Source organism: Panthera onca, chromosome E3 (assembly GCF_046562875.1).
Source record: "Panthera onca isolate mPanOnc1 chromosome E3, mPanOnc1 haplotype 2, whole genome shotgun sequence".
Lineage (NCBI taxonomy): Eukaryota > Metazoa > Chordata > Mammalia > Carnivora > Felidae > Panthera > Panthera onca.
In genome coordinates, this window is record NC_138354.1 from 33717168 (window position 1) to 33741344 (window position 24177).

At 46.0% G+C, this 24177-nt stretch overlaps 1 protein-coding gene across 1 annotated transcript in view; it reads left to right on the forward strand.

Annotated features, from left to right (window-relative positions):
- The window catches only part of GRIN2A (glutamate ionotropic receptor NMDA type subunit 2A), a 370883-nt gene that overhangs the window by 279388 nt on the left and 67318 nt on the right, over positions 1-24177 (forward strand). Inside the window, exons 6-8 of the mRNA XM_060648461.3 lie at positions 16766-16971; positions 22827-22995; positions 23105-23258. Of these exons, the coding sequence (XP_060504444.2) occupies positions 16766-16971; positions 22827-22995; positions 23105-23258 (529 nt within the window). The remainder of the gene's footprint in view (positions 1-16765; positions 16972-22826; positions 22996-23104; positions 23259-24177) is intronic.

A 24177-nucleotide genomic window follows, 5' to 3' on the forward strand; every position in this document is an offset into this window, starting at 1 on the left:
GGTGGAGCTTCGGTCTCATGGGCAGGTGTTAAGGTTTGAAATAGTTTCCAGGGAATTGGAGAGAGGAAAGGGGAGAAGGATTTCTGGCCAGAGAGGGAGTCCTTGCATTGGGATGGTATTGATCTCTGTGGTTGTGTGATGTCTCAGCCTGTACTCAGTGGCTTACTGGTAAGGTGGTGGTTGGATTGATGACCTGGGTTTGGTGCCAGGAGGGTGTGACCAGAGGACAAAGCGGGCTGGGATACTTGTGGGCATATGGCACAACATCGAGTGATGTGACGGACAAAGAGGTCTAGGCTGGAACAGGGAGGGTGTGAGGGTGTGAGTGATGAGCAGACCAACTGGGGGAAGACAGCGTGTCCCAGGGACCCATGGCCAGGGGGATATTGGGGAAGAGAGATGAGAATAGCCGAAAGAGAGCACTGTGGATTTTCTAAATTTAAAATCATCAAAGTCAAGCAATTCTAAGTGAATTTTCCCCCATGAGAAAGGGTGGCTAACGTGCCCTGGAGGGGGGCAATGGAGAGAAGTTTAAAAACCCACCTCTAACTGTGTCCATGTGTTCTGACGAGTATGAATGTGTTTATGAAGGAAATGACACAATTATTGGAAAATAGGGCAATCCCAAAAGAGGTAGGAGATGACAAATACCAGCCAGACATGGATGAAATCACCAGAGTCTCCCCGGTGTTGAGTAAATCATTCAGGGACCCCAAGGCGAATTGCCAGTTTGAACTCCTATGCAACCAAATTCTGATGTGTGCGTATTTCAGCCCAACACCCAAGGGCTTCTGTGATCCTGTCCCGATGTTTCCTTTTATCTATCCCTCTCGCTCTTCCCCTTTGTATATTGTGTGTGTTTTATCCAATACGGGCAACTTCCTTCATCCAGTTTGTTGAACTTCCTTCAACAAACATGTCCCTTGAGCTCAACTTTGGTGCATTTGTCCACACAATTCATTCAATCTAGAAGTCTAGAAGATAATCAAGTGTCTAGATGTGACTTCTAGACACAGGCCAACCCCTGTGCCTCCTCGGCATCTCCCCCCAGATTCTACCCCTGTAATTTCTCACCTCTCCCGGCAGATCTGCTCCCCCACCTGTGATGCCCACTCCAATTTATTCCACCTTTCTGCCTCCGGTACTTGTCATTCTCTATTTTATTTTACAACTAATTCTTTGGAGCTTTAATTTCATTTTTCTGGTTAGTCGGTGCGTCCCGTATAGACAGGATCTTAGATCAGGAGTTGGCAAACACATTACATAAAAGGCAGCTAGTAAATACTGTAAGCTTTGTGGGCTACTTGTCTATATGGCAAGTATTCAGTTCTGCTGTTTTAGCGTGAACACAACCGTAAACAACAGACAAGGAAATGAGCATGGCTGTGTTCCAATCAAACTTTATTTATGGACACAAACTCAGATCTCATATAATTTTCCCGTGTGACAGGATATGATTCTTTTGATGCTTTTCAACCATTTAAAAACGTAAAATCCAGGGGCACCTGGGTGGCTCAGTCAGTTGAGCGTCTGACTTCGGCTCAGGTCATTATCTCACAGTTCGTGGGTTCGAGCCTCACATAGGGCTATGTGCTGACAGTTCAGAGCCTAGAGCCTGCTTCAGATTCTGTGTCTCCCTCTCTCTCTGCCCCTCCACCACACACACTCTGTCTCTCTCTGTTTCTCAAAAAAAAAAAAAAAGTTAAAAAAAGTTAAAAATAAAATAAAAATGTAAAATCCATCGGGATGCTTGAGGGCTCAGTTCATCAAGCGTCCAACTCTTGATTTTGGCTCAGGTCATGATCTCAAAGTTTGTGAGTTTAAGCCCAGTGTTGGGCTCTATGCTGACATTGTGGACACTGCTTAGGATTCTCTCTCTCTCCCTAGCTCTCTGCCCCTCCACCACTCATTTTCATTCTCTTTCTCTCTCTCTCAAAATAAATAAATAAACTTAAAAAATATATAAATAAAAATGTAAAATCCATTCTTAGGTCATGGGCTGTACAAGTACTTTTGGCCCTTTGGCTGAAGTTTGCTGACCCCCAGTGTTGAGTCTACTTACTACTGTATCACCAGTGTCAGAACAGTTTATGGCACATAGTAGGCATGCAGTAAACATTTATTGAATGAATTTATCTATGCATCCATGTAATCCAACCCTGAGTGGCTTAAAGCCTAGAGACTAGCTTTGCCGATCAGTTGTTAATGCTCAGAATCATTGGAAACAGGGGCGCCTGGGTAACTCAGTTGGTTGAGCATCTGACTCTTGATTTCAGCTCAGGTCCTGATCCCAAGGTGGTGGGATTGAGCCCTGCGTTGGGCTCCATATTGAGCATGGAGCCTACTTAAGATTCTCTCCCCGCCCCCTTCTGTCCCTCTCCCCTGCTTGCACATGCTCTCTCTCTCTTTCTCTCTCCTAAATAAAATAAAAAAAAAAAAAAGAATCATTGGAAACAATTTGTACAGATCTGGAAAGCTTTAAGTTAAGTGACACAGCTTGTAGGCCCTGTAGTTGAACTTGAACTTGGGTCTTCTGACTCCCAGAGTCTTTTAAAATACGAGTTTGCCAGTATAATTCAATGGAAAGTGCCAAGTAGCTGCCTGGTTGGTCACCAAGATCCGAATTTCATCCGAGTAACTCCAGGGCTCTGGAATTGTTCATTAGCGTCCAAGATGAGAATAATCGGTTTGGGTGAAATTGGATTGACAGTGGAGGGTTGCTTAGGCTCGGAGTTCTGCAATAGCGAGTCTCATCCAGCCCATCCTAAGGGGATCCTCCTCTCCCCCACTGCCTCCTACTAATCATGAGTTTAATAGTGGGCAAAGCTGTGGATAAGCTTATTACGTTTCCTCCCCGTTAAATCTTCTGTTGGCTTTAGTATTTCAGAGGATCCTCTCACTGGAATACTTTAGGGCTCAGACAAGCCTGGAGCTATGTAGTTTGGGGCCAGAGCTGAGCAAAGAAAAATGATTGTCAAGATACCATCTTACCTAAGGAGAATTGGAAGTGTGATCAGTGCATTTCATCAGAGCAATGCATTTCAGCCACTCACAGGGGCTTTGGTTAGTGTCCTCATGATAACCAGCAGGGCCTCACGCACCAACCCCTGGCTCGCCCTTTTTGTCTGGAAGAAGGAAACCGTGCAGCTCAAAGGTTTAAATTTATTATTTTGCCCCAGATACTGAAGAACAAATGCCCAGCAGAGACCTGACACCAAGCTCCAAACGCCTCACTTTGACGACCCAGGAGCCTCTCAGGCAAGGGGCTGAAATGCCTTGCAGTGAATCGATACCCTCAGGTCTTTTAACCGCATTTTAAAACTCTGCAGACGCCGTCAATGAGGTTAACTTCGTTCAGGGCAGAGGTCCAACTGGAATTGGCTTTTTTACATAATGCTGAGTGAGGAAAACCATCAGCTTCTGGCCTGTTCCATCCCTCCAGACAGGTTGATGCATTGAAGTCTCTTGCTTCCCTGGTCTGCAATTTAATTACCTGGAACTTATCTCCTTTTATAAACTGTTACACGCTCGGTCCCAAATTTTTGCCACTTTTCAAGGTTTTCATTAAAAAGAAGAAGAAGTTGCCCAAGAGTAAAAAGGAAGAGTCCCATCCATAGTCATGCCCAGTCCTGTCCAAATCTACAGGCTGATAAGAATGAAGAATGACTTGATAATCCCGACCAACGAGGGGTCCCCCCAGGTATCAGCCCAGACTTCACCCTAACGTTTGCTGACAATGCTAAATACTATTCCGGTAAGCAATCAACAGAGAGCTCTTTACTCTGCCAGATCACAAGTGGCATTTCATTTCACTTAAAAGCAGAAGCCACGCTGATCTTTCAAAGTTGCCTGGAAAAAAGTACACTGGAAGGTCAAAAGGGAAACCTTGAGCGTATTTCAAAACTGTCTTGGCGAAGGGGTTAAAAATGACCGCGGTTACCGCTATTAGTGTTACAGAGGTCCGACCATGGGTCAGGTTCTCATTCTGTGTTATGTGCCTTCCCCCCCCCCCCCGATCCCCCCCACTCCATTCCAAACCCTGTGATTGTCTCATTTCCGTTCACATCTCTGCCTGGGCTCTTTCTGCAGACCTGCATCCACTCTGGTTTTCTTGTCCAAGGCAACAGCCTTTTGAAGAGCTCAGCCAAGTTCATGTTCGAGTTATGATAGCCACACGTGCAGCAATGTAAACAGAGTCACTCGGTCTTGACCATCACCATCTCAAGCACACCGTGATACAAAGGGACGTTGGAACCCTCCCTTCCACGGCCCCTTATGTAATGGTTGGAGATTACCACAGAGGCGAAGAAGTCTAATCAGCTGTTAGAGCCTTAATTACATTCCTCTTGGTTGAAATCCCCAAATTACCTAATTGTCACTCAGTTCACATTTGAGAGGTTGATTTCCCCCCCCTGATCTATTATTATTCTAATCGCCTTTTGGATGGGTGTTAGTAGCAGTAGAATTCAACGTCAAGGGCTGACTGCAGTCCTGCGGTAAGAGCCTTTCCCATGGAGGAATCCAAAGCCCTCAGAAGCATCAGCTCACAGGTAAACTGAGGAAACAAAGCGGGCGTACGTGAAAGAGACCTACGAGGCTACCACCTCTAGATGTTCTTTCCCCTCCTCCCATGCCTCCGGAGTCCCATCTCCCCAGGACATGACTCTATGCGGCAGGATCTTTCAGACTAATCCATGGAATGTTCCCTCAGCACAGCGCCCTGTTCTGGGTTTCTTATCTCAGGGTGAGATGACAAAAGACATGTCGGGTGATGACAGCACCTCAAGACAGTGGTTATTATAGTTATTAATTATCTAATCGTCATCACTGCAGCGGGGAGGAGGACCGACCAATACATCGCGAGAGCATGTGAAAAAAGTTAATTAGTAATTATGAGAGAGCTCTTTTTAACGTTTTGCTGATTTTTCAAGTTTCTAATGTTGTACCTTTCCAGTGTGGAGCCAAAGAAGAGAAAGAAAACGCTATTAACTGTTGAGCTAATTACCAGGACCCATCACTTCTAAGAGCCCGCAAAAAAAATTAAAAGTAAACCAAAGAAATAGAACTTCTATCCATCCCTGGGGACCTGGGAACAGAGGGACTCTGGAGGCCTGAAGATTATAAATGCACTTTGCAAGAACATGGCAGCTCATTGTTCCAGAGACTTTCACTTTTAAATGTGAGACTGAACAAACATTGCGCTCTTCTCCTGAATCTCAAGAGAAGGGGAGCAAATACGCGGGTTGTTGCTGGAGGTAGCAGCCATCAAAGCATGTCTCCATGAATGACCAGATCAGTGCTGGATTTTCAGACAGTTGACGCTGTTATCCGTAAAGATATTAGATGATCCTGAGAGCGGTTATTCTGGGAGAAAAAAAAAAAAATCAACTCCTCCAATGTGAGCTGTGTAACAATTAGGCAATTCTGAAATTTCAACTGAGAGGAATTTAATTAAGGCTCTAATAGCTGATTAAACTCATTTTAGATCTGCTGGCAATTGCCACTGGTTACGTAAGTAACCTGAGAAAAAAGATCCCCGTCTTTTACTTACTTCTGTTTTTAATCCTGCTGGTAGCCGGAGGTCTGATCCTTTTAGGTGCTTCCCAACATACAGTCCTCACAGCACCCCGAGCCGAGTGACCTAGGATCCCGGCTGAAAAGGCAAATTCCCAGGCCTCCTCCCAGACCTACTGATGCAAGCCTTCCAGAGATCTAGGAGGCCGCATTCTTTTTAAATTTTTTTTTTTAATGTTTATTTATTTTTGAGACAGAGAGAGACAGAGCATGAATGGGGGAGGGGCAGAGAGAGAGGGAGACACAGAATCGGAAGGAGGCTCCAGGCTCTGAGCCATCAGCCCAGAGCCTGACGCAGGGCTCTAACTCACGAACCGCGAGATCATGACCTGAGCCGAAGTCGGACGCTCAACCTACTGAGCCACCCAGGCGCCCCTAGGAGGCCGCATTCTTAATCGGCCCCCAAGAAGGTCTTGTTCACACCCAAGGCTCATGGTCCCCCATGTATTTAAAAGAAGCAGACCCTGGGCCTCATTATGCAAAAAGCAGCTCTCGATTTCACTCTGCCAGCGGCCATCTGAGGCCCCATGGCCTCGAAGACAAAGTGACCCACACTGCTCTTGAGTGGTTTCTTTCTTTTTTTTAAATTTTATTTTATTTTTAATGTTTATTTATTTTTGAGAGAGAGAGAGCATGAGTAGGGGAAGGGCAGAGAGAGGGGGAGACAGAGGGTCTGAAGCAGGCTCCGGGCTCTGAGCTGTCAGCACAGAGCCCATCATGGGGCTCACACTCACAAACCGGGAGATCATGACCTGAACCGAAGTCGGACGCTTAACCCACTGAGCCACCCAGGCGCCCCTTGAGCAATTTCTGTGTAGAAGCTTGTTCGTGTATACAGGGCAGGAGAAAGCTGATGTCAGTGTGACCTCTGGTTTCAGCAGACTGTAACCATCTGGGATGAGCTTTAGATTGGGTCTTGGTTTAAAACAAAAATCACTGGGCTCAACTGCGATGTACTCCAGGTAGAACACATTTCAACTTCCTATCAGGCCGCGGTCGTGACTCAGACACCCTTATTGTGGCTTCCAGATCAATCGAATTCAGATCTGCTTTTGCTTTCAAGCATCAGCCCAAGACACAAAATTACTCGTGTGTAAAGCTGCCATCAGCTTGTTTTTGTGTTAGATTTGCATGCCGAGGCAAGAAGTGATGCTAATCGATGATGCTGTTTATGCTAAGTATGGACATTAAATCATTTTAAATTCCCTTCACGGCCATTTATCTCATGTCCTTTGGAAGACTTTATATTTCAGGTGGAGAGAAATTGGCCTCCTGTTTGTTTTGTTTTTCTCCTTAAATTCATCTTCCTGAAGAGTTAATTACTCATGTTTTCTCCAGCTTGGGAGTAAATCACTGCTTATTATCTGGAGTGAAATGTGTTGCGATGTTTCGCACACGCCAAGTGTTTGTTTTAAGGCCTGTTTGCCCTTTGGTTATGAAATGAGCTAAGCAGGGCCGGTCAACCTGGAGCAGAGGCAGTGTGAACTCTGCTTCCATTGTCGGTTTTAATAAATTTCCTCTCTGATTTTTAATTTAGCAATCCCTATTGTCTTGTCTCCAAGGAGAGGAGCTGGGTAAACAGGCTACTCTCCTCTTTTAACTTTGAATTCTAAGTGAAAAAGGACAGTATGCTACAGTCTGAATCGAGTTCCATTCAGCAAATATTTATTGAACTGGCTGGGGGGTGAGCCCTGCGCTGCGGCCGAAGTGGGTTGTGTGGTTGTAGAAGCTGGGCCAGGACGGACTGTTGAACAGAATTACCAGTCAAGACAACCTGGGTCTCAGCTCCCGCCCCCAGCCATTCAGTCAGTCTCTAAGTTGTGTTGGTTGTTCCCCCTGCAGATCTCAAGTTCATTCTGGCCTCACCAGGGGGTCCTGTGTCCCAGATCAATGCAGCTGCCTCCCAGCCCATCTGCATCCAGAAACTTTGAGCCCCAAACCGTTTCTCTGCACTGCGTTGGGAAGAAGTGTTCTAATACATCAGACCGATTTTATCCCTCCCCTGATTAAAAGTATTCAAGAATCCCTGCCCCCACCCCTCCACACACTTCACTCGCCCTGAGGATAAAGACGGAACCCCTTCACAAGCCACCTACCGGTCCTGCTGGTCTGGCTCAGAGTTGGAAGTCACTTCCTGTTGGAAGCATATTTTGGTTCCCTTCCAGAGCAGGAAGCTGTGTCTTCAGTAGCATCCTGTGCTCACTCCCAGCGTGACCATTATCTCCCTTTGTTGCCATTGAGCTTTGACTCCTCTTCTCCAGCCAGATTGGCAACTCTGGGGATGGGGGCCGGGCCTGCCCTGTTCACTGTTGTGGTCCCAGAGCCTCCTGCGGTGCCTGGAAGAGTATACAGCAGTAAAGCCCCAGATGCACCTACCGAGCCACGCATGAAGAAGTGAGAGCATTCAAGGGCCGGAGGGGATGTTCCAAAGGCACAGGAAATGCAGAAAGGCATTCCAGCTGGAGGATTAGGCTCCATGCAAGAGCTGGAAAGCATGGGCAGGATTTCAATCTGTAGAGGTGACAAGGGGAGGGATTTCAGGTAGAAGAAACAGTGCAGGCAAAGGCAGGAAAGTAGGTGTCGATTGGGGAGTGTTTATGAGAAGGGAAAAGTGTATGCGTTGTTGCGCGTGCGTAGAGGTGTGCGTGTGTGTGTAGGGTATGTGTATATGGGTCGTCGTGCATGTATGGGTGGATATGAGTGTATATATGCCTGCATTGGGAATTTGGGTAGGTGTGAGTGTGTGTATGTATAGGTGTGGGTTTGTCTTTGGGTTTATGTGTAGATGTTTAGGTAGACTGATATATATCCGAATATGTATACATATATGAGTATGTGTAGGTGCGAGTGTATCGGTGTTTGGAGGTGTACATGCAAATGCAAATGTCCTAGCATGAGGGTATGTCTAGGGTGTCTGAGAGAGAGGAAAAGGACAGAAAGCAGAGAGCAGGGAAATTGGTGAGATTGATTGATTGTTGTAGGGTCCATTAATGTTAAGGGGAGTCTGCATTTGATTGTGTAAGCAGTATGAGTCATGGAAGGATTTGAGTAAAGGTAGATGTATGATTTTGGCATTTTGATATGTTCTTAGGGGGTGGCTTGGAAGCCCAGAAAACCAGTTATGAGGAGATTTTAATTGTCTCTTGTAAGCATTTCGTGAACAGATCAAATAAGATCAAACATATCACTTTGAAAGGAGAGCCACAAACATCTTTTCATCACCTGATTTCTTCCAGCCACTTGTGGCCTCTGTGACATCTCTCCAAATTTACCCAGACACGAAGGGGTGAATGCTAACTTATGACAGTTTTTGGAGATGAAATTGTCTCTGCCCTGAGAAAATAGCAGCTGAACATTTTGATAAGTAATCGGTGCCCTTTCACAAAACATTTTCCAAGAGCTGAAGAGAGATTAGCTTTCTAAAGGCACTGTATTTAAATTTTATTAATAAAAATGGATAAAAAAATCATTACAAAGTTAATTTCCCCTCTTTATGGTTCTTTTAACAGAATCACTTTTCTCCATCAGAGGTCAATTATTTTTCTTTGTCCTCAAAACCTTAGTATATTTGCAGAAAACACTCAAAGGTTTATCACCAAAATTCAGTTTATTTTGAAGGTAAAGATTCTTTTTCTCCTCCCACACAGTCTATTTGGGTGAGTTTGGGACTGTTTTTAATTATAAAAAAATTCATGATAGAGATAAAAAAAATTGCCTGCCTGTGCCTATTTGTTGTATATAGAGTGTTTATAAGAATTAAAATAGTGCTAAGAATAGTGCCTAATACATACTAAGTGCCCAGTGAATGTCAACTTTTATTATTATAAGAGCTCAAGCAATGCCATCCAGACTTTATTGCTGTCTTCTCTATTTCTTAGTTCTGTAGTCTCTGATAGGTTCTTCTGTCACGCCACCCTATGCTAATCATCCCAGTACAAGTCCCAGGGAAAACTCCCATTGGCTCAGCTTAGGTCACATGCACATTCATGAGCCAATCACTGTGGCTCAGGCACCAAGTGTACTGATTTGCCAAGTAAGGGCCATGTGCCTATTCTTTTTTTTAAGTTTATTTTTGAGAGAGAGAGAGAGCGTGTGCGCACTCATGAGCAGGGGAGGGGCAGAGAGAGAGGGGACACAGAATCTGTAACAGGCTCCAGGCTCTGAGCTGTCAGCACAGAGCCCGACGAAGGGCTCAAACTCAAAAACTGCAAGATCATGCCCTGAGCCAAAGGCAGACACTTAATGGACTGAGCCACCCAGGTGCCCCTCCCTAGTTTTTATCTAATGTCTTTTTTCCTGTTCCATCCCCTCACCTCATCCAGGACACCCCATAATATTTAATCACAAGGTCTCCCCAGGCTCCTCTTGGCTGTGGCGGTTTCTCGGCCTTTCCTTGTATTTTGATGACCTCCACAGTTTTGAGGAGTGTCGGTCAGCTATTTTTAAGGATGTCCTTACACTGGGATTTTTCTGATATTTTTCTTATCATCGAACTGAGTTATGTGTCTTGGGAAGAAGAGACCACAGAGGTGGGGCAGCACTGCCCTCATGTCGTATCGAGGGGACCTACTACCAAACTGACCCACCCCTGTTGATACTTATCTTAATCATCTGGCTGAGGAGGTGTTTATTGGGTTTCTCCACTATCAAATTTTTCTTTTCTCTCTCTCTCTCTCTCTCTCTTTCTTTTTTTTTCTCCAGCAAAAATTTCTAGTTGCATTTCTTCCCTGATTTAAAAGTGAGTCCTGGGTTCAGATCCTGATTATCCCACTCTCAAGCCGTAGATACTGAACAAGCTGCTTAAACCCTGTGCCCGTGCCTCGGTCCCGTCATCGATGACCCAGAGATAACAGTAGTAACATCTTGTTCATGTGTCTATTTTTAGAATTACACGAATTAATATGTATAGCTCCCCAGACTGGTGGAAATGGGAAGTCTTATTTTTATCATCTTGTGTGACCCTCACAGTCAGTCTGTAAGGAGGGCACTATTAATTACCTTTAAAATATAAAGAAAGCTCAGGTGAGCTAGAGCCCCACTTCAGGTAAAATATGAGCCTTGCTTCAGGTGACCCCGCTTCTCTCTCTCTCTCTCTCTCTCTCTCTCTCTCTCTCTCTCTCTGTCTCTGTCTCTCTTTCTTCATCTCACTCACTTGTGCTCTCTCTCTCTCAAAAAAATAAAAATAAAGAGAGAAACCAAATTTCATAGAGATTAAGCAGCACGCTGGGTTTTACCGACAGAGTTTCAGTTCTTGCTTTGTCATTTACATTGTGACCTGCACAAAACAGGTCTCTTTGAGCTTCAGTTTACCTACCGAGCAATGAGGACAATCATACTTCCTCACCTCCTGGAGTTGTTCTGAGAACTGAACCGAGTCCGATAATGCATGGAAAATTCTCAGCACTGTGCTTAGAAACACATAGTAAAACCCCCAATAAATGTTAATGATTGGCTTTATCAAACCCCCCAATAAATGTTAATGATTGGCTGTATCATCATCGTCCAAGTTCCCACAGCTGGGGCTTGGCCATGTCAGAGTTTGAACCCACGCCCCTCTGCAGAGAACCAGCAAGAGTCAGCTTTGAGCGAAGCTTCAGATTTGGGCACCGTTGGCTTCTGTGCAGCAGACAACTCCCAACCAAGAAGGCTCTGGTGACCTCGTTCTTTCTTCTCTGTCTTCCAGCTTGGTTCTCCGAGCCATCCTGTCTTCTTCAGAGTTGGGCATGTCACTGGGCCTCTGCGGGGACATGGCCACTGTTCAGAATTCTCCATAATTCAACATCAAGTTGCAAGCTGCACAGCCTTCATTCACCCCTTTCTAATTCTCTGTCACCCTGATCCCGATAAGGAGGGAGATGGGAGGGCAACTTCTCCCGTGCTTTGCATGGAGCTTTAGATCCAAAAGACCTTAGAGATCATCGGGTCCACCCTCACTCCCCATGTCTGTCACAGGGGAAGAGACTGAGACCCAATGAGATCAAAGGTCAAGGGCGTGTTGTCAAGGGAAGTTGGGTCTCTGCCTCCTCAGCTGGCACTTCTGCTGCAGAGGCTCACCGTTTTCCCAACGAGAGGCTTAAGAAAGGTTGGGTTAACGATAACAGAGCCACATATGGAGAACTTGCTGTGGATCCAGAGACGTTTGCCACCATCATCTCGCTCTAATCCTCAAGGCACCATAATGAAATTGAAATATTTTCATTTGGTGTTGAGGGAACTGAAGTTCAGAAAGATGCTGTGGCTTGCACAGGGTCACAGGGATTTGAGCCTGTCTCTCTGACCCCGAGGCTCATGGTATTAATTATTCTGTCTCCTCTCCCTCTGTGCCATGTGAGGGAGAGAAAAGAACGGTCCCTGTGGGGATGGGGCTGATCCCTGGGAAGTTGATGGGTCGGTATGTGCACGTCCACGTGGATGTATCCAACACAGACACACAGAAGTGTGACTTCCTGTCCCGATCGTGTGTAGATCTAACTGGAAGTTTGGCAAGGCCTCGTGGAACTTCGTTTCCCCTTTGGGCTCCAAAGACAGGACCATGGCTTCCACGGTGACTGTATCACTTCAGTTGCTCTGATGCCTTGAGAACTTACCCCAGGGGGACTGTCGCGGCCAGGAAATGTATGGACTCCTCCAGGTCAGGCAGGACTGCTGACCTAAAGTTACGGACTCTGCCACGTGGGGTGTGCACGACCCTGAAGCAAGAAAAAGGTCCAGTTTAGAGAATAGCAGGACAGTCACCCTCAGCACAAAGACGGGAGCCGGGAGAGTGCTGGATCACTACTGTCCTCAGGGTACACGGGGTCCTTCCGTTTGGGACACGACTGTTAGAGAAGGGCACGTGCGGAATACATATTCTGTGCCCATTTAGTGCCTGTGGGTACTGAGGCAAGCATAGGTGATGTGAGTGAAGGTTCTTCTCAATTCAGGGTTTATTCCTTTGACTGTTGACGTCCTGTTGAACACTTGAGAGTGGCCAGAGCCCCTTTTAAATTGGCATTGGCATGATGGTCTTGGGTGTGTCTGGAAAATGTAATACACAGAGGCTTTTCAGCAGCCTCTCTCAGTGGCTCTGTGTCTGGGGGGCTGAAGTCGATGTGAAGCGTGAGTGAAGGGGAGAATATAGGTTTCGGTACCTCAGTGTTTTGCTGAGGGTGCAAGATTCCATAGCTGAGGCGAACGTGCACACACTGATCAGTCTACTAGTAGTTTCCGACTCACTGACATTTTTAAGAATTCAGGTCAGGTGCTCCTTGATTCAATCAGCAGCTGTCCATTAACTCCCTCCTTTCGCCAGGCCCTGAGTTTAGAAGCTGTGATCCTCAAAATCCATCAGTGTGTATTTTAAAATCCCTCCTAGCCTGGGAAATTGTCATCTCATCAGAGAAACACATAGCTTATTGAGGTATAATAGTATTACGCAAACAGAAATTGGATATTTAAATCGAATTAAGGATTTGTGAATGAAATGTTACCATGTCTGGGAGTTCCTTCAGTGTAATACAGGGGAAGTGGGTGGCAGTATAAATGAAACAAGATTGGCCCTGAGTTAGTAATTATTGCCACTAGAGAATGGGAAGATGCTGATTCATTACCCTAGTCCACTTTTGCATAAGTTTAAAATTTCCCATCAAGAAAAAGAAAACAAGGATGGGGGCACTTGGGTGGTTCAGTCGGTTAAGCTCCCGACTTCAGCTCAGCTCATGATCTCACGGTTTGTGGGTTCGAGCCCCGCATCGGGCTCTGGGCTGACAGTTTGGAACCTGCTTTGGATTCTGTGTCTCCCTCTCTCTCTCTCTCTCTGCCTCTCCCCTACTTGCACTCTGTCTTTCAAAAATAAATAAACATTCTAAAAAAAGAAAAGGAAACAAGGATGAATTGAGGAGTCATAGAACTCCCACCTTCATCCAGGTTACAGAGGGACATATATCCCCAGTGACTTCCATTCATCTTTTCCCTCCTGGGGAACAGACTGGATGAACTCTTGAGGTAAATCTCAGCTCCTCACGGGGACCTGCAGGGCTTTGCATCATCTGGCCCCTGCGTGTGTGGAGTGCATTCCCTTCCTTCCTTCGCTCCCCCAAACCAGCCCCCCACCACTCATCTTGGACTTCCAATCTTGGCTTCAGTGCCACCTCCTCAAGGAACCCCTCCTTGGGATTTCTTCCCCCACCCCATTTGCTCTCTTAGACCCAATTTTTCTTTCTTCCTCCCAGTTTGTATGGTGTATGTTTTTGTGTGATTATTTGACTCATGTCTGCCTTCCCAATTAGCATAAAAATTCCATGCAAGTAGAAACTTCACTGCATGCCTGACATTCTCCTTGGTGTCTAGTGTAGTGCTTGATACCCGAAGGGCCACTCCATAAATACTTATGGAGTGAAAAAAATCTCTGTTAATCCCGTCTACAAACACTGGACTGACTCTGTTCAAATCCCTCGTGAAAATGCATATAGGAGGGTAAAGTGAAGGCACTTTGTTTTCTCCTATGTGGTATATAGAATCCTGGGGCCAGGATTTGGGGATCTGGGGAGCCTACCAGAGCAGCCTGTCAGACTCAGAGGAGGAGGGGGCTCTCAAGATGTAGGGCAGCATGGAAACAGCAGCTTCGGCCCTGATCGAGTTTTTCCAACCACCACCTGCTTCCACCCTCCTTGGCTGACCAGTGGGTGCTTACGTAGACATGGGAAGGGAGAGACTAACTTAGAGAGATCTGGGGAGTTACTGCACTCCAGGAAACCTTCGCCACCTCTCTCCCCAGCAGTCAGCCTTGGGCGGGGACCTTTGCCTGACTCCACGGTGTAGGGGACAAGATGTGGTCAATGACATCACCAAAGATTCTGCTGGCTAAACAGTCTTTGCGTTAATTTATGTTTCTTGGGACATCCGGGACTGTCTGTGCTGGGAAGGAAGGGTCTTGGAGCTATACTACGGTTACCACGGATCACTTAATAGAAACACGTTTGGATTCACACAGCCCTGTGGTAGGGTTCTGGTTCCCTCGCTTCCCAGCTGCTTGAGTTTGGGCAGGTTACACAACGTCTCTGTGCTTCAGTTCTCTGAACTGTAAAGTTGGAATAATAATCCTTACCCTGTAGGATTCATGGGGATCAGAGTAACTGGCAATATTGATACATTTCCTGCCTACACAGGAGTGCTCAAAAGTGACACCCTTATGAGACGGCATGAAAGAGCTGCCGTGGAGAGGTGCAAAGTTCTGTGTTACTGGGGAGAGCAGGAATGCCCTTCCCGATTAGGTGATACTTGAGCCAAGTCTTGAACGCTAACTACAACAATAAAAAAGTGATGGCAGCCACCATGTACGTTACATGCTGAGTTCTGTGCTCAGTGCTTCGTGTTCATTTTGGCTCATCCAGAGCTCCCCACAGTCCTGAAAGGCATAACCTGGTGCCATCTGCATTTTGCAGATAAAACTCAGAGAGGTTAAGTGACTTTCCTAAGGCGAGCCAGCTCATGGGTGAAGCCGGGATCAACACTTAGTTCTGTTTGACTGCAGTAAGCCATTCTCTTACCAACTAAACTACTCAGCTGCTCTTGAAGGTTTGCGTTTTCCAAGAGAAGTGGAAAGAAAGGATTGATGGAACTTGTCCCAAAAGAAAAAGCTTGGAGATCTCCTATTTGCTTATGTATTGGTATTAGTTCTGTCTTTGCCCTACAGCCAATTGATAGGTTTATCCATCATTGTTTCCTGGCTGGTGCCAGGACATAGTCAGTGCTCAATAAATCTGTGTTGAGTGAATGAAGAACGTGATGGGCTCAACATTCTCCCCAGCCTGTGTTACACATAGCAGCACAGGCAGATGAACAAGTGTGTTTGCCCAGATTACCTTACTGCTCATGCTACTGTCATAAAACAGAAGGTATCACCGAAGCTGGACAGTTTTGCCATTGGCCGCATGGAACATTGTGCTCTAAGCAGCAAACATTTTCCAGTCCAAATGATGAGGCGATCTGAGGGCACTCCGTCTGCCTTATCTCCTTCCACGCCGTCACCCCTTTCGGCGTCCGACGTGTTTGAATTCTGTTTATGGGCCTGCAATTCGTTTCTGGCGACACTCAGGTTACAGGAGGGGAGGTGAGCAGGTCACGTCAATGCAGACAAGCCTGGACTTGGCACTTAGCATCTCAGACAAGGTGTTTCCTTGAGGTTGATATTACAAACGAAGCTGTGACCCACGGTGTCAAGCAATTGCATGTGGGAGCGAGAGGAAGAAGGAAAAAGCGTGATACCGGGAGCGGCTTCTTCCCGGTGCATGTCTGAATAATGCCAATAAGCTGTCAAATAAAATTAAGGTTCAAAACATACAGGCTTCAGTTTGATTTCACTAACATGCTGGCTGCCGCTTAGAGAGGGAACAGGTCGGTGCTGTTTTGACGGGTCTTGGTGCTAAGCGCTGAAAGTCTCCTCTCCAGGCCAAATTAATAACAGTTCACTTTAATTTGCAACTTAAGTAGAACGATATCTGAGGTTGAAATGAAGCCCTTCATTTCCTCTCCTGCTCGCCCTCCTTGTGTTGACTTTCCTGTCCGTCCTCCTTCCTTCTAGCTCTCCCGCATCATCTCCCTGTCTCCTCACCCTTTCTCTTGGCACCTTCTAAAAGTTTCTCCCTGTCCTTGTCTCTCTCCTGTACCTCAAAGAAAAAGTGTGGAGTCCCTACTACGTGCCGGGCTCTGCACTGCCTGCTCATCACAGACGGTCTTGTTTAATTGCCACAACATCCTTGTACAGTAGGTGGAGTTGTGCTATTTATAGGTGACACGCAGAGGTTCACAATGACTCAGAGCTTAACTAGGGTTGTGCAGCTGGTACATGGCAGAGGTGGGAATCCAAGCCTAGATTTGTCTGATGCTAAAGGTCCATGCTGTTCTCCCGCCGCCAGTGGTCCCAAAATCTGCCAGAACCTTGGAGTCTCCTGGGGAGATCTAGCAATCTCAGTGCTTGGGTACCACCGCCATATTAATTAGCCTGGGAGAGGCAGACCTGGGGGCCGTCCAGGATTCTTCTCCTTTATGTCTGTTTTTCTTAGCATCGACACCAAAGTGTATATTGAAGTATGTAGCAGAAAAGCCCTCAGGATGGGTAGGGTTCTTGTCCCAGACCTCTTATGGGGAAGGACTTGCCTTTCTAGAAGGTGCTGCAAGAAATCACAGGTGTGCCTTTGCCTTCCTGATGCAGGTGGGCAAGTGGGAGAACCAGAGCCTGAGCCTCAGGCACGCCGTGTGGCCGAGGTACAAGTCCTTCTCAGACTGCGAGCCAGACGACAATCATCTGAGCATCGTCACCCTGGAGGAGGCCCCCTTTGTCATCGTGGAAGACATCGACCCGCTGACCGAGACATGCGTGAGGAACACTGTGCCGTGTCGGAAGTTCGTCAAAATCAAGTGAGTCCGGGGATGCTGTCGGTTGGATGTGCCCAGTCCTTTAACACAGCCTGTCATTGACAACAGTGGTATCTGTAATATAGTAGTAAAATTTAATACACAATAGCTTATTATAATAGTACATCATAACCTGTGATATTAGATTTTTTAAAGACTTCAGTAAATAGCTGGACTTATGCCAGCTGGTCTGCATTCACTTACTTCCGGCAACGGCAATTGCAGGTAGGTGGTATTACCTGTCTTAGAGATTTAAACTGAGTTATGGGCAGATTAAGAAACATGTTCAGGGCCATCCAGCTAGTAAATGGAGGACCTAGGACCCAGACGCCGTCCACCTGCTTCACTGCCAGTCCTTAACCTCTCTGCCAAACTGATCCTCCCCTTTGGTCTTTCCTTAAAAAAAAATTTCATGTTTATTTATTTTTGAGAGAGAGACAGAGACAGAGTGCGAGCAGAGGAGGGGCAGAGAGAGGGAGACACAGAAGCCAAAGCAGGCTCCAGGCTCCGAGCTGTCAGCACAGAGCCCGAGGTGGGGCTTGAACCCATGAGCCGCAAGATCATGACCTGAGCCGAAGTGGGAAGCTTAACCGACTGAGCCACCCAGGTGCCCCCCAAAAATTATGTTTTAATTTTTCTGGCTGTTCCCTCCTCCAGCCCTGCACATCTGCTTCCTTCCATCTCTTGTATATATCCCAGACACAAACTTTTCAAAAACTTTGAAAACTTCTCTCTGTGGGGAGGTCATGATACAGCTGTACCCCTCACATATGACCTTATGATGTGATCAGTGTGGAACTGACCTTCTGGAAGTTTCCCAGCTCACCGACAGCAAGCCCACATCACCTCTGGGCCGTTTCCTCATTTATTAACAATCAAAGGAAGAACTGGCCATTTTTATGAGAGCTTCTGGTTAAGTTTCTCCCTAATATGTAGGCCCTTTGGTGAAGCATAAAGCTTCATGACCAGGTCTAAGGCCCTGGTTATAGTTTTCTGGTGCAAACACAAAGACACAGCCCTTGTGGGGGATTTCACCAAAAGGAAAAGGCCTACCATTGGAATATTTCTGTGAGTATTTTCTGAGTGTGTCCTTTCATCTGGATAATTCTCCTGTGTCTTTTAAGTCTTAACCACTCCCTCCCCAAGTTGGGTTTGTTCCCCCTCCTTCCAAAGAAACCTGGAGAGTCTCTGTACCTTGGTCTGTTCAGGGCACTGTGACCAGTCACCACAGAGTGCATGGCTTAAACACAGACACTTCTCATAATTCCGGAGGCTGGAGTCCACGATCAAGGTGTCCAACCAGGGCCCTCTGGTTTGAGACGGCCATCCTCTCACGGTAGCATCACACGGTGGAGAACGGACAGAAGAGAACCAAGTTCTCCTGTGTCTGTTTCCAAGGACGCTAATCCCATTCATGAGGCCCTCACCCTCTGACCTAATGACCTCCCAAAGGCCCCACCTCCTGACCCCATCACATTGGAGTTGAGAGTTTCAACACATGAATTTGAAGGAACTCAAACATGGAGTCCCTACCACTCGATCTCTTTATCACCCGATTTTATGGCTTATAGTTTGTCTTTCTCCCTGGAGGGTAAGCTGCCTAAATACAGGAAACATGGCTTCTTAGTCTTTGTACAGCCAGGGACCCACAAAACGTGGCACAGTAATGTTGATAATGATCGAACAGATGAGCACCTGGACACTTTTTGTCCCACTCTGCAGATTCTGACCGAAGCCTTCATTACACAAGGTGCAAATCCCCAGAGCTCAGCGCTTGGGACAAAGATTTTTTTTTTAATATGATTGTTAAATGTATTATGAAGGCAGATTCTGGTTTGGAGGGAAAAATTTTTTTTTATCAAAATTCTGAATAGATTAGTCAATAAATAGATATACTTGAAGCACAGTTCGTGTGTGAGGCATAGAGCTGTGCTGAGCTGGGACGACAAAGGACGGGATCTTACGGTATAGCATGTACACAGCTCAAACACAACTCAGCCCGGAAAGGAAGGACAGATCCGTGTTAGGATACGCCTGGTGAAGGATATAAATAAGGCGGTGTGATAAGAGAGTAACGTGAGGTGAGATGCAAGATGACCCAGAAAAGGATGACGAACGTGTGAAAAGCTGGGGGGCTGGCGGGAAGGAGCCTTCCAGGTACAGGGAATAGCAGCTGCAAAGTCCCCAAGGGAGGAGAGAGATTGGCAAGTTTGGGCAACAGAAGGAAGCCCAGTGCAGGGCTAGAGAGTGACGAGCTGGCAGGGGGTCGGGGGGGAGATGGAAGGGGTAAATGTGGGAACGTTGTCCCAGGAGGTTTTGATTTGGACAGGTGTTCCTGGAGTACATCGTGGTCCGATGGAGAAGGCAGAGTGTTGGGTGTGAGGCCAAGACTGTAACCTCAGTAGGGCACCCCCTTTATGACAGCAATGCCTGCTTTGTCTCAGTAGGGCCAATCCAGTAGGGCCTCTTGGGATCCACAGTCAATAACAGGAGCTTCAAATCTTTAAAATCAGAAGCCTTGGAGCTGACAACGGTAGGTCACCGAGTCCTGAGCCACATTCATATGGAGAAAACGAACCCCCCAATAAATTACTCTCTTTAAAAGAATTGACTTTTGTTTTTTTACTGGACAGTACAAACAGATTAACAGGTTAAAATTCACCTTTTTGGTTCCTGTGGGAGGTGGCAGCTTGCAGCTTCCCTTTTCCCACTTGGCGACAGGACAAGTTTACTGAACATTGAGATGAAATCGAAGTGTCCGAAAGCCATAGACAATTACTGGGACCCGTTCGTCCCAACATTAACACATAGCAGATCAATGGCCTTTCCTAAAGGTAGTATCTCTGAGGCAGGCCGATTGGTTCTAAGAAGGATTCTGTGAGGTAACATGATTATATTTTTTCTGGGTGATAATCTCCCAGGGTAAAGCGTTTGTCTCTCACTTCTGGCAAATGGTGGGGTCTTGAGGACACAAATCAATCTTCTAAAAACATAGGTGACAGGAAATGAGCTAAGAAACCAAGCGTTTCTTTTCATCTGTTCGTTGGGTGTTAGGGCATAAAGAGAGAATTGAGGAAAAATTAGCTGGCTTGATATTTTGGGGAAAAATGGCCATACTGCCAGTGAATCCCCCAAACTGTCAAATTGTTGGTAAGAAGAGAGGATATGTATTCTTAAGCACTTACCTGAGAGGTGCTTTGCATATTTCTTTTCATCTTCCCAACTATCCCACAAGGTAAGCCCTCACCTTTTCACTTTGCAAGTACGTAAACTGAGGCTTATGAGTGAGGAGGCTTACCTGCATCTTCCTGGTTGTTAGGGGCAGACCTAGGACCTGAAAAATGGCTCCGTCTGACTTGCATGGCCGTGATCCCGTCCACTCGCCACACTGGGAAACTGCAGAACTGGAGAGCTGGGTCACTTATTGGATCCCTTTCCCCACATTGGCTTCTATGGGTCATCCTTTCTTTTGGGTGAGGGTGGGGAATGGGGAAAGATTGCACTGGGCGCATTTCTTAGATGGCTGTGTAGTTAAGTCACGCCCCACCCCACGCACGTATACAAGGGCTGTGATGGGAACCAATTGAAAATTTCTACTTACAAGCGGGTCTGTGTTTCCAGAATCCCCATGATAAATTCATCTGTTGCATTTGCTGCATGTGTCTTTTTCACCCTGTGTCCTTAGGGTTTAATTCCATGTCTTATACACAGTAGGTACTCAGTGGGTGCTTGTTGGGTGAAAATGCATTAATGACCATGGGTATCTATAAATATACCTAGTATTAGGAGACATAGGGGAGATAATTAACTCATTAACTGGCCAAGGTTCCCAGCAATGCCAAAGAATACCACCGTATGCCTGTGACCCTGAATCTTAAGCCTGGGGCATTCATAACTCCTGTCCAGACTCTCCCAGGAATCCTGACCAGGGGAAGGAAGACCCTATGATACACGAAGAGAGGGGGAAGAGAGAGAAGGAGACGCAGGTGGGAAGAGGGAGAGAAGAAGCATTGATGCATGGCCCATGGTGGCCAGGAAGAAAAAGAGAGAATTGGATCTGACCATGTTTTTCAAAGAGCCACAGATTAATACCCAGCAGGAAATCGTTATTTGGACATGCCATTGATTTAATGTACCTAGGACACATTTCTATCATGTTTATGGCATTTTGCAACCCGCTTCCATTACTCAAAGTCACATTGTCAAAAGAACCCATGTTCATGGACAAAGATACACATCAATGGTGCTTGATGTATGTGTATATCTGATTATATATGTAGTATATACTCACTGCAGTTGATTTGGGGGGGGACTAAAAATATGAAAAAGAGAAAAAGTTATTTCTCGCCATTCAAAAATAGCTTTGCTTCATATTTCATTGTTTTTCCATCCAGATATAGTTTATAAGCTCATCTGTTTTTATATAGCCAGGACTGTTCTGTATACATCACTGTGTAACCTACTTTTTTTTCTATGATATGGAAATGGAAGTGATTTCCTATTGTGATGTTGGATTTCCACAAACATCACTGTGGTGCTTAGGTAACAGTCTGTTGTGTAGATGAGCCAGCAACAGAATATTCAGACAGAGCATGTATCTCGGGACATGCATAAGTCAGCTGAGCCAATGGGATGCCCCATCACAAGGTAGCCCAAGTGTATTGCCCAGAGAGCTGTTCATCGTCCTACACGAGCTGTCTAACTGGGAAAACCCTGTTTCCTTCCTTTTTTAAGGCATTTCTGATTTGTATGGGTGTCCTTTGAATATGACTCGGCCAGGTTAATAAAGCAAGGTGGCTGGTGCAAAGCAACATATGTCACCTTGGTAGTTGACGATAGCTTTTAAGAAAGCAGTACCCTGTGTATTTTAACAGGGCTTTTTCCTGATCAAGGACACTGCTATTTAGTATGTCACCTTTTACACTCCTGCTATGTAGGGAGGGAGGGAAAATGAAATGAACGAGCCCTCATTTGCCAGATGACTCCATCAAGACACATTAAGTCTGTGGACTCAGGCACAAGGTGGACCCCAAGTCTTCTGATTCTCAGCCAAGTTTTTCTCAATAAGGAAAGTGCCCTTCCTACGTAAGGCAACTGTTATTTCTTCTCTTTGGTTGCACACCTCTATCTGCAGTGGTAGGATAAAGCAAAACTCTCCTCCCACTGAGAGTTTTGTGTCTTCCTTCCTTCTTCTCTTTTCCTGTAAGCGTTTATAGTGTGGCTTAGATCATGTTACTGAACTCTAGTCAAAAGAGGTTGTATGTGTTATAAACTTGAGAATAAGTCAGTTAAGTGTTTGACTTCAGCTCAGGTCATGATCTCACAGGGTGTGAGTGTGAGCCCCATGTCAGGCTCTGTGCTAAGAGCTCAGAGCCTGGAGCCTGCTTCGGATTCTGTGTCTCCCTCTATGCCTCTCTGTCCTTTCCCTGCTCACGCTATGTTTCTCTTTCTCTCTGTCTCTCTCTCTCTCCCTCCCTCCCCCTTTCTATCTCTCTCAAAATTAAGGGTTAAAAAATTAAAAAAAAAATTAAGAGGCAGTAACTCTTATCAGTGTAATGGGGGAGACAAATACTACCTAAGAGAAATGTCATGAAGGGTAATCCAACAATTAGTAGAAAGCATGGTACATGGTACAAATAATAATCACTCAATAAAAGTTAGCCATTGTCATGGTTACTCTCATCCTTAAGAACACCTTCTACCTGTGCTGTTGTAAACTACTGCATGTCCTTGGAAAAGCCACGTCCCCATTTTTGAGCCTCTGTTTCCCACATGGAAATAGTGGAAGTGTATAGGTAATGACTGCCAACAAATCTTCCGGCGCTGATATTCTACGGTCTCGCGGTGTTTTCCTACAGCAATTCAACTAACGAGGGGATGAATGTTAAAAAGTGCTGCAAGGGGTTCTGCATCGATATCCTGAAGAAGCTCTCCCGCACCGTGAAGTTCACCTATGACCTCTACCTGGTGACCAACGGGAAGCACGGCAAGAAAGTTAACAACGTGTGGAACGGAATGATCGGTGAGGTAAGTGGTCTTCCTCCCCCTAGGGCTGTCATCCAGACTGGGGCCCGCAGTGCTCAGGGGTGGTGGGAAGGAGGACTAAAGGCACTGTGCTCCTTTGCCTCGTGTGCAGGTGGTCTATCAACGGGCGGTCATGGCGGTCGGCTCGCTCACCATCAATGAGGAGCGTTCTGAGGTGGTGGACTTCTCTGTGCCCTTCGTGGAGACGGGGATCAGTGTCATGGTTTCAAGAAGCAACGGCACGGTCTCACCTTCTGCTTTTCTAGGTATGTGAACGCCATGGTCACTGCCATTTACCTATGAGGAATTATAGGTATTTGTCTTGTTGGCTCAAAGGATGGAACCAAGGAGGACCTTGCTCGCTTCCATTTAACAATATCAGTGCATTCCTGAGTGTGTCGTATTTGGTGTGTTTTTTTTTCTTAGGTTTATTTTTGAGGAGAGACAGAGACAGAGCATGAGTGGGGGAGGGGCAGAGAGAGGGAGACAGAGAACCTGAAGCAGGGCTCCAGGCTCTGAGCTGTTAGCCCAGAGCCTGACGCGGGGCGCGAAGCCACGAACTGTGAGATCATGACCTGAGCTGAAGTCTGACTCTCAACCAGCTGAGTCACCCAGGCGCCCCCAAAGTGTGTCATATTTGAATGATCCCAATTCACATCCCCCCTGTCACCCCATTAACATCTTTCATTTATCTCTAACTTGGAACTATTGGCTGAAAATACAAGCATGTATTCAGATACTGGTCTTGATTGTGTGCAATGTAGATTAGTAGATATATGTCTTAGAGCCTTGAAAACATTTAAAAAATAAATCTTCTGTCCGTAGTTCATTTAAATCAGCCCATAAGCCTTTATATGGTATCCTCGTTCCCATCTTCCACCCCTCACTGATGTGACAGCCGTTTATTTACTGGCTGTAAGGGTGAAATAATGATGAACGTGCCGTGATTTATACCAGCACTCTGATAAACAAAATAGAAGTAGCCAGAAGAGCATACACTGATTGAAAATTAATGGAATCGTATTTTAAATGTGACTGTCCTTCAAGCTGAATGGTTTGGAAGGGAGGAAATTCCTTACTCTTAACTATTCCATAAATGTATGTTTTGACATAAGTTTTGTTTTGTTTTGTTTTGCTTTTTTGTCATTTGTGTTTGTGTTTTGGTTTTGGTTTGTTTTAGAGCAA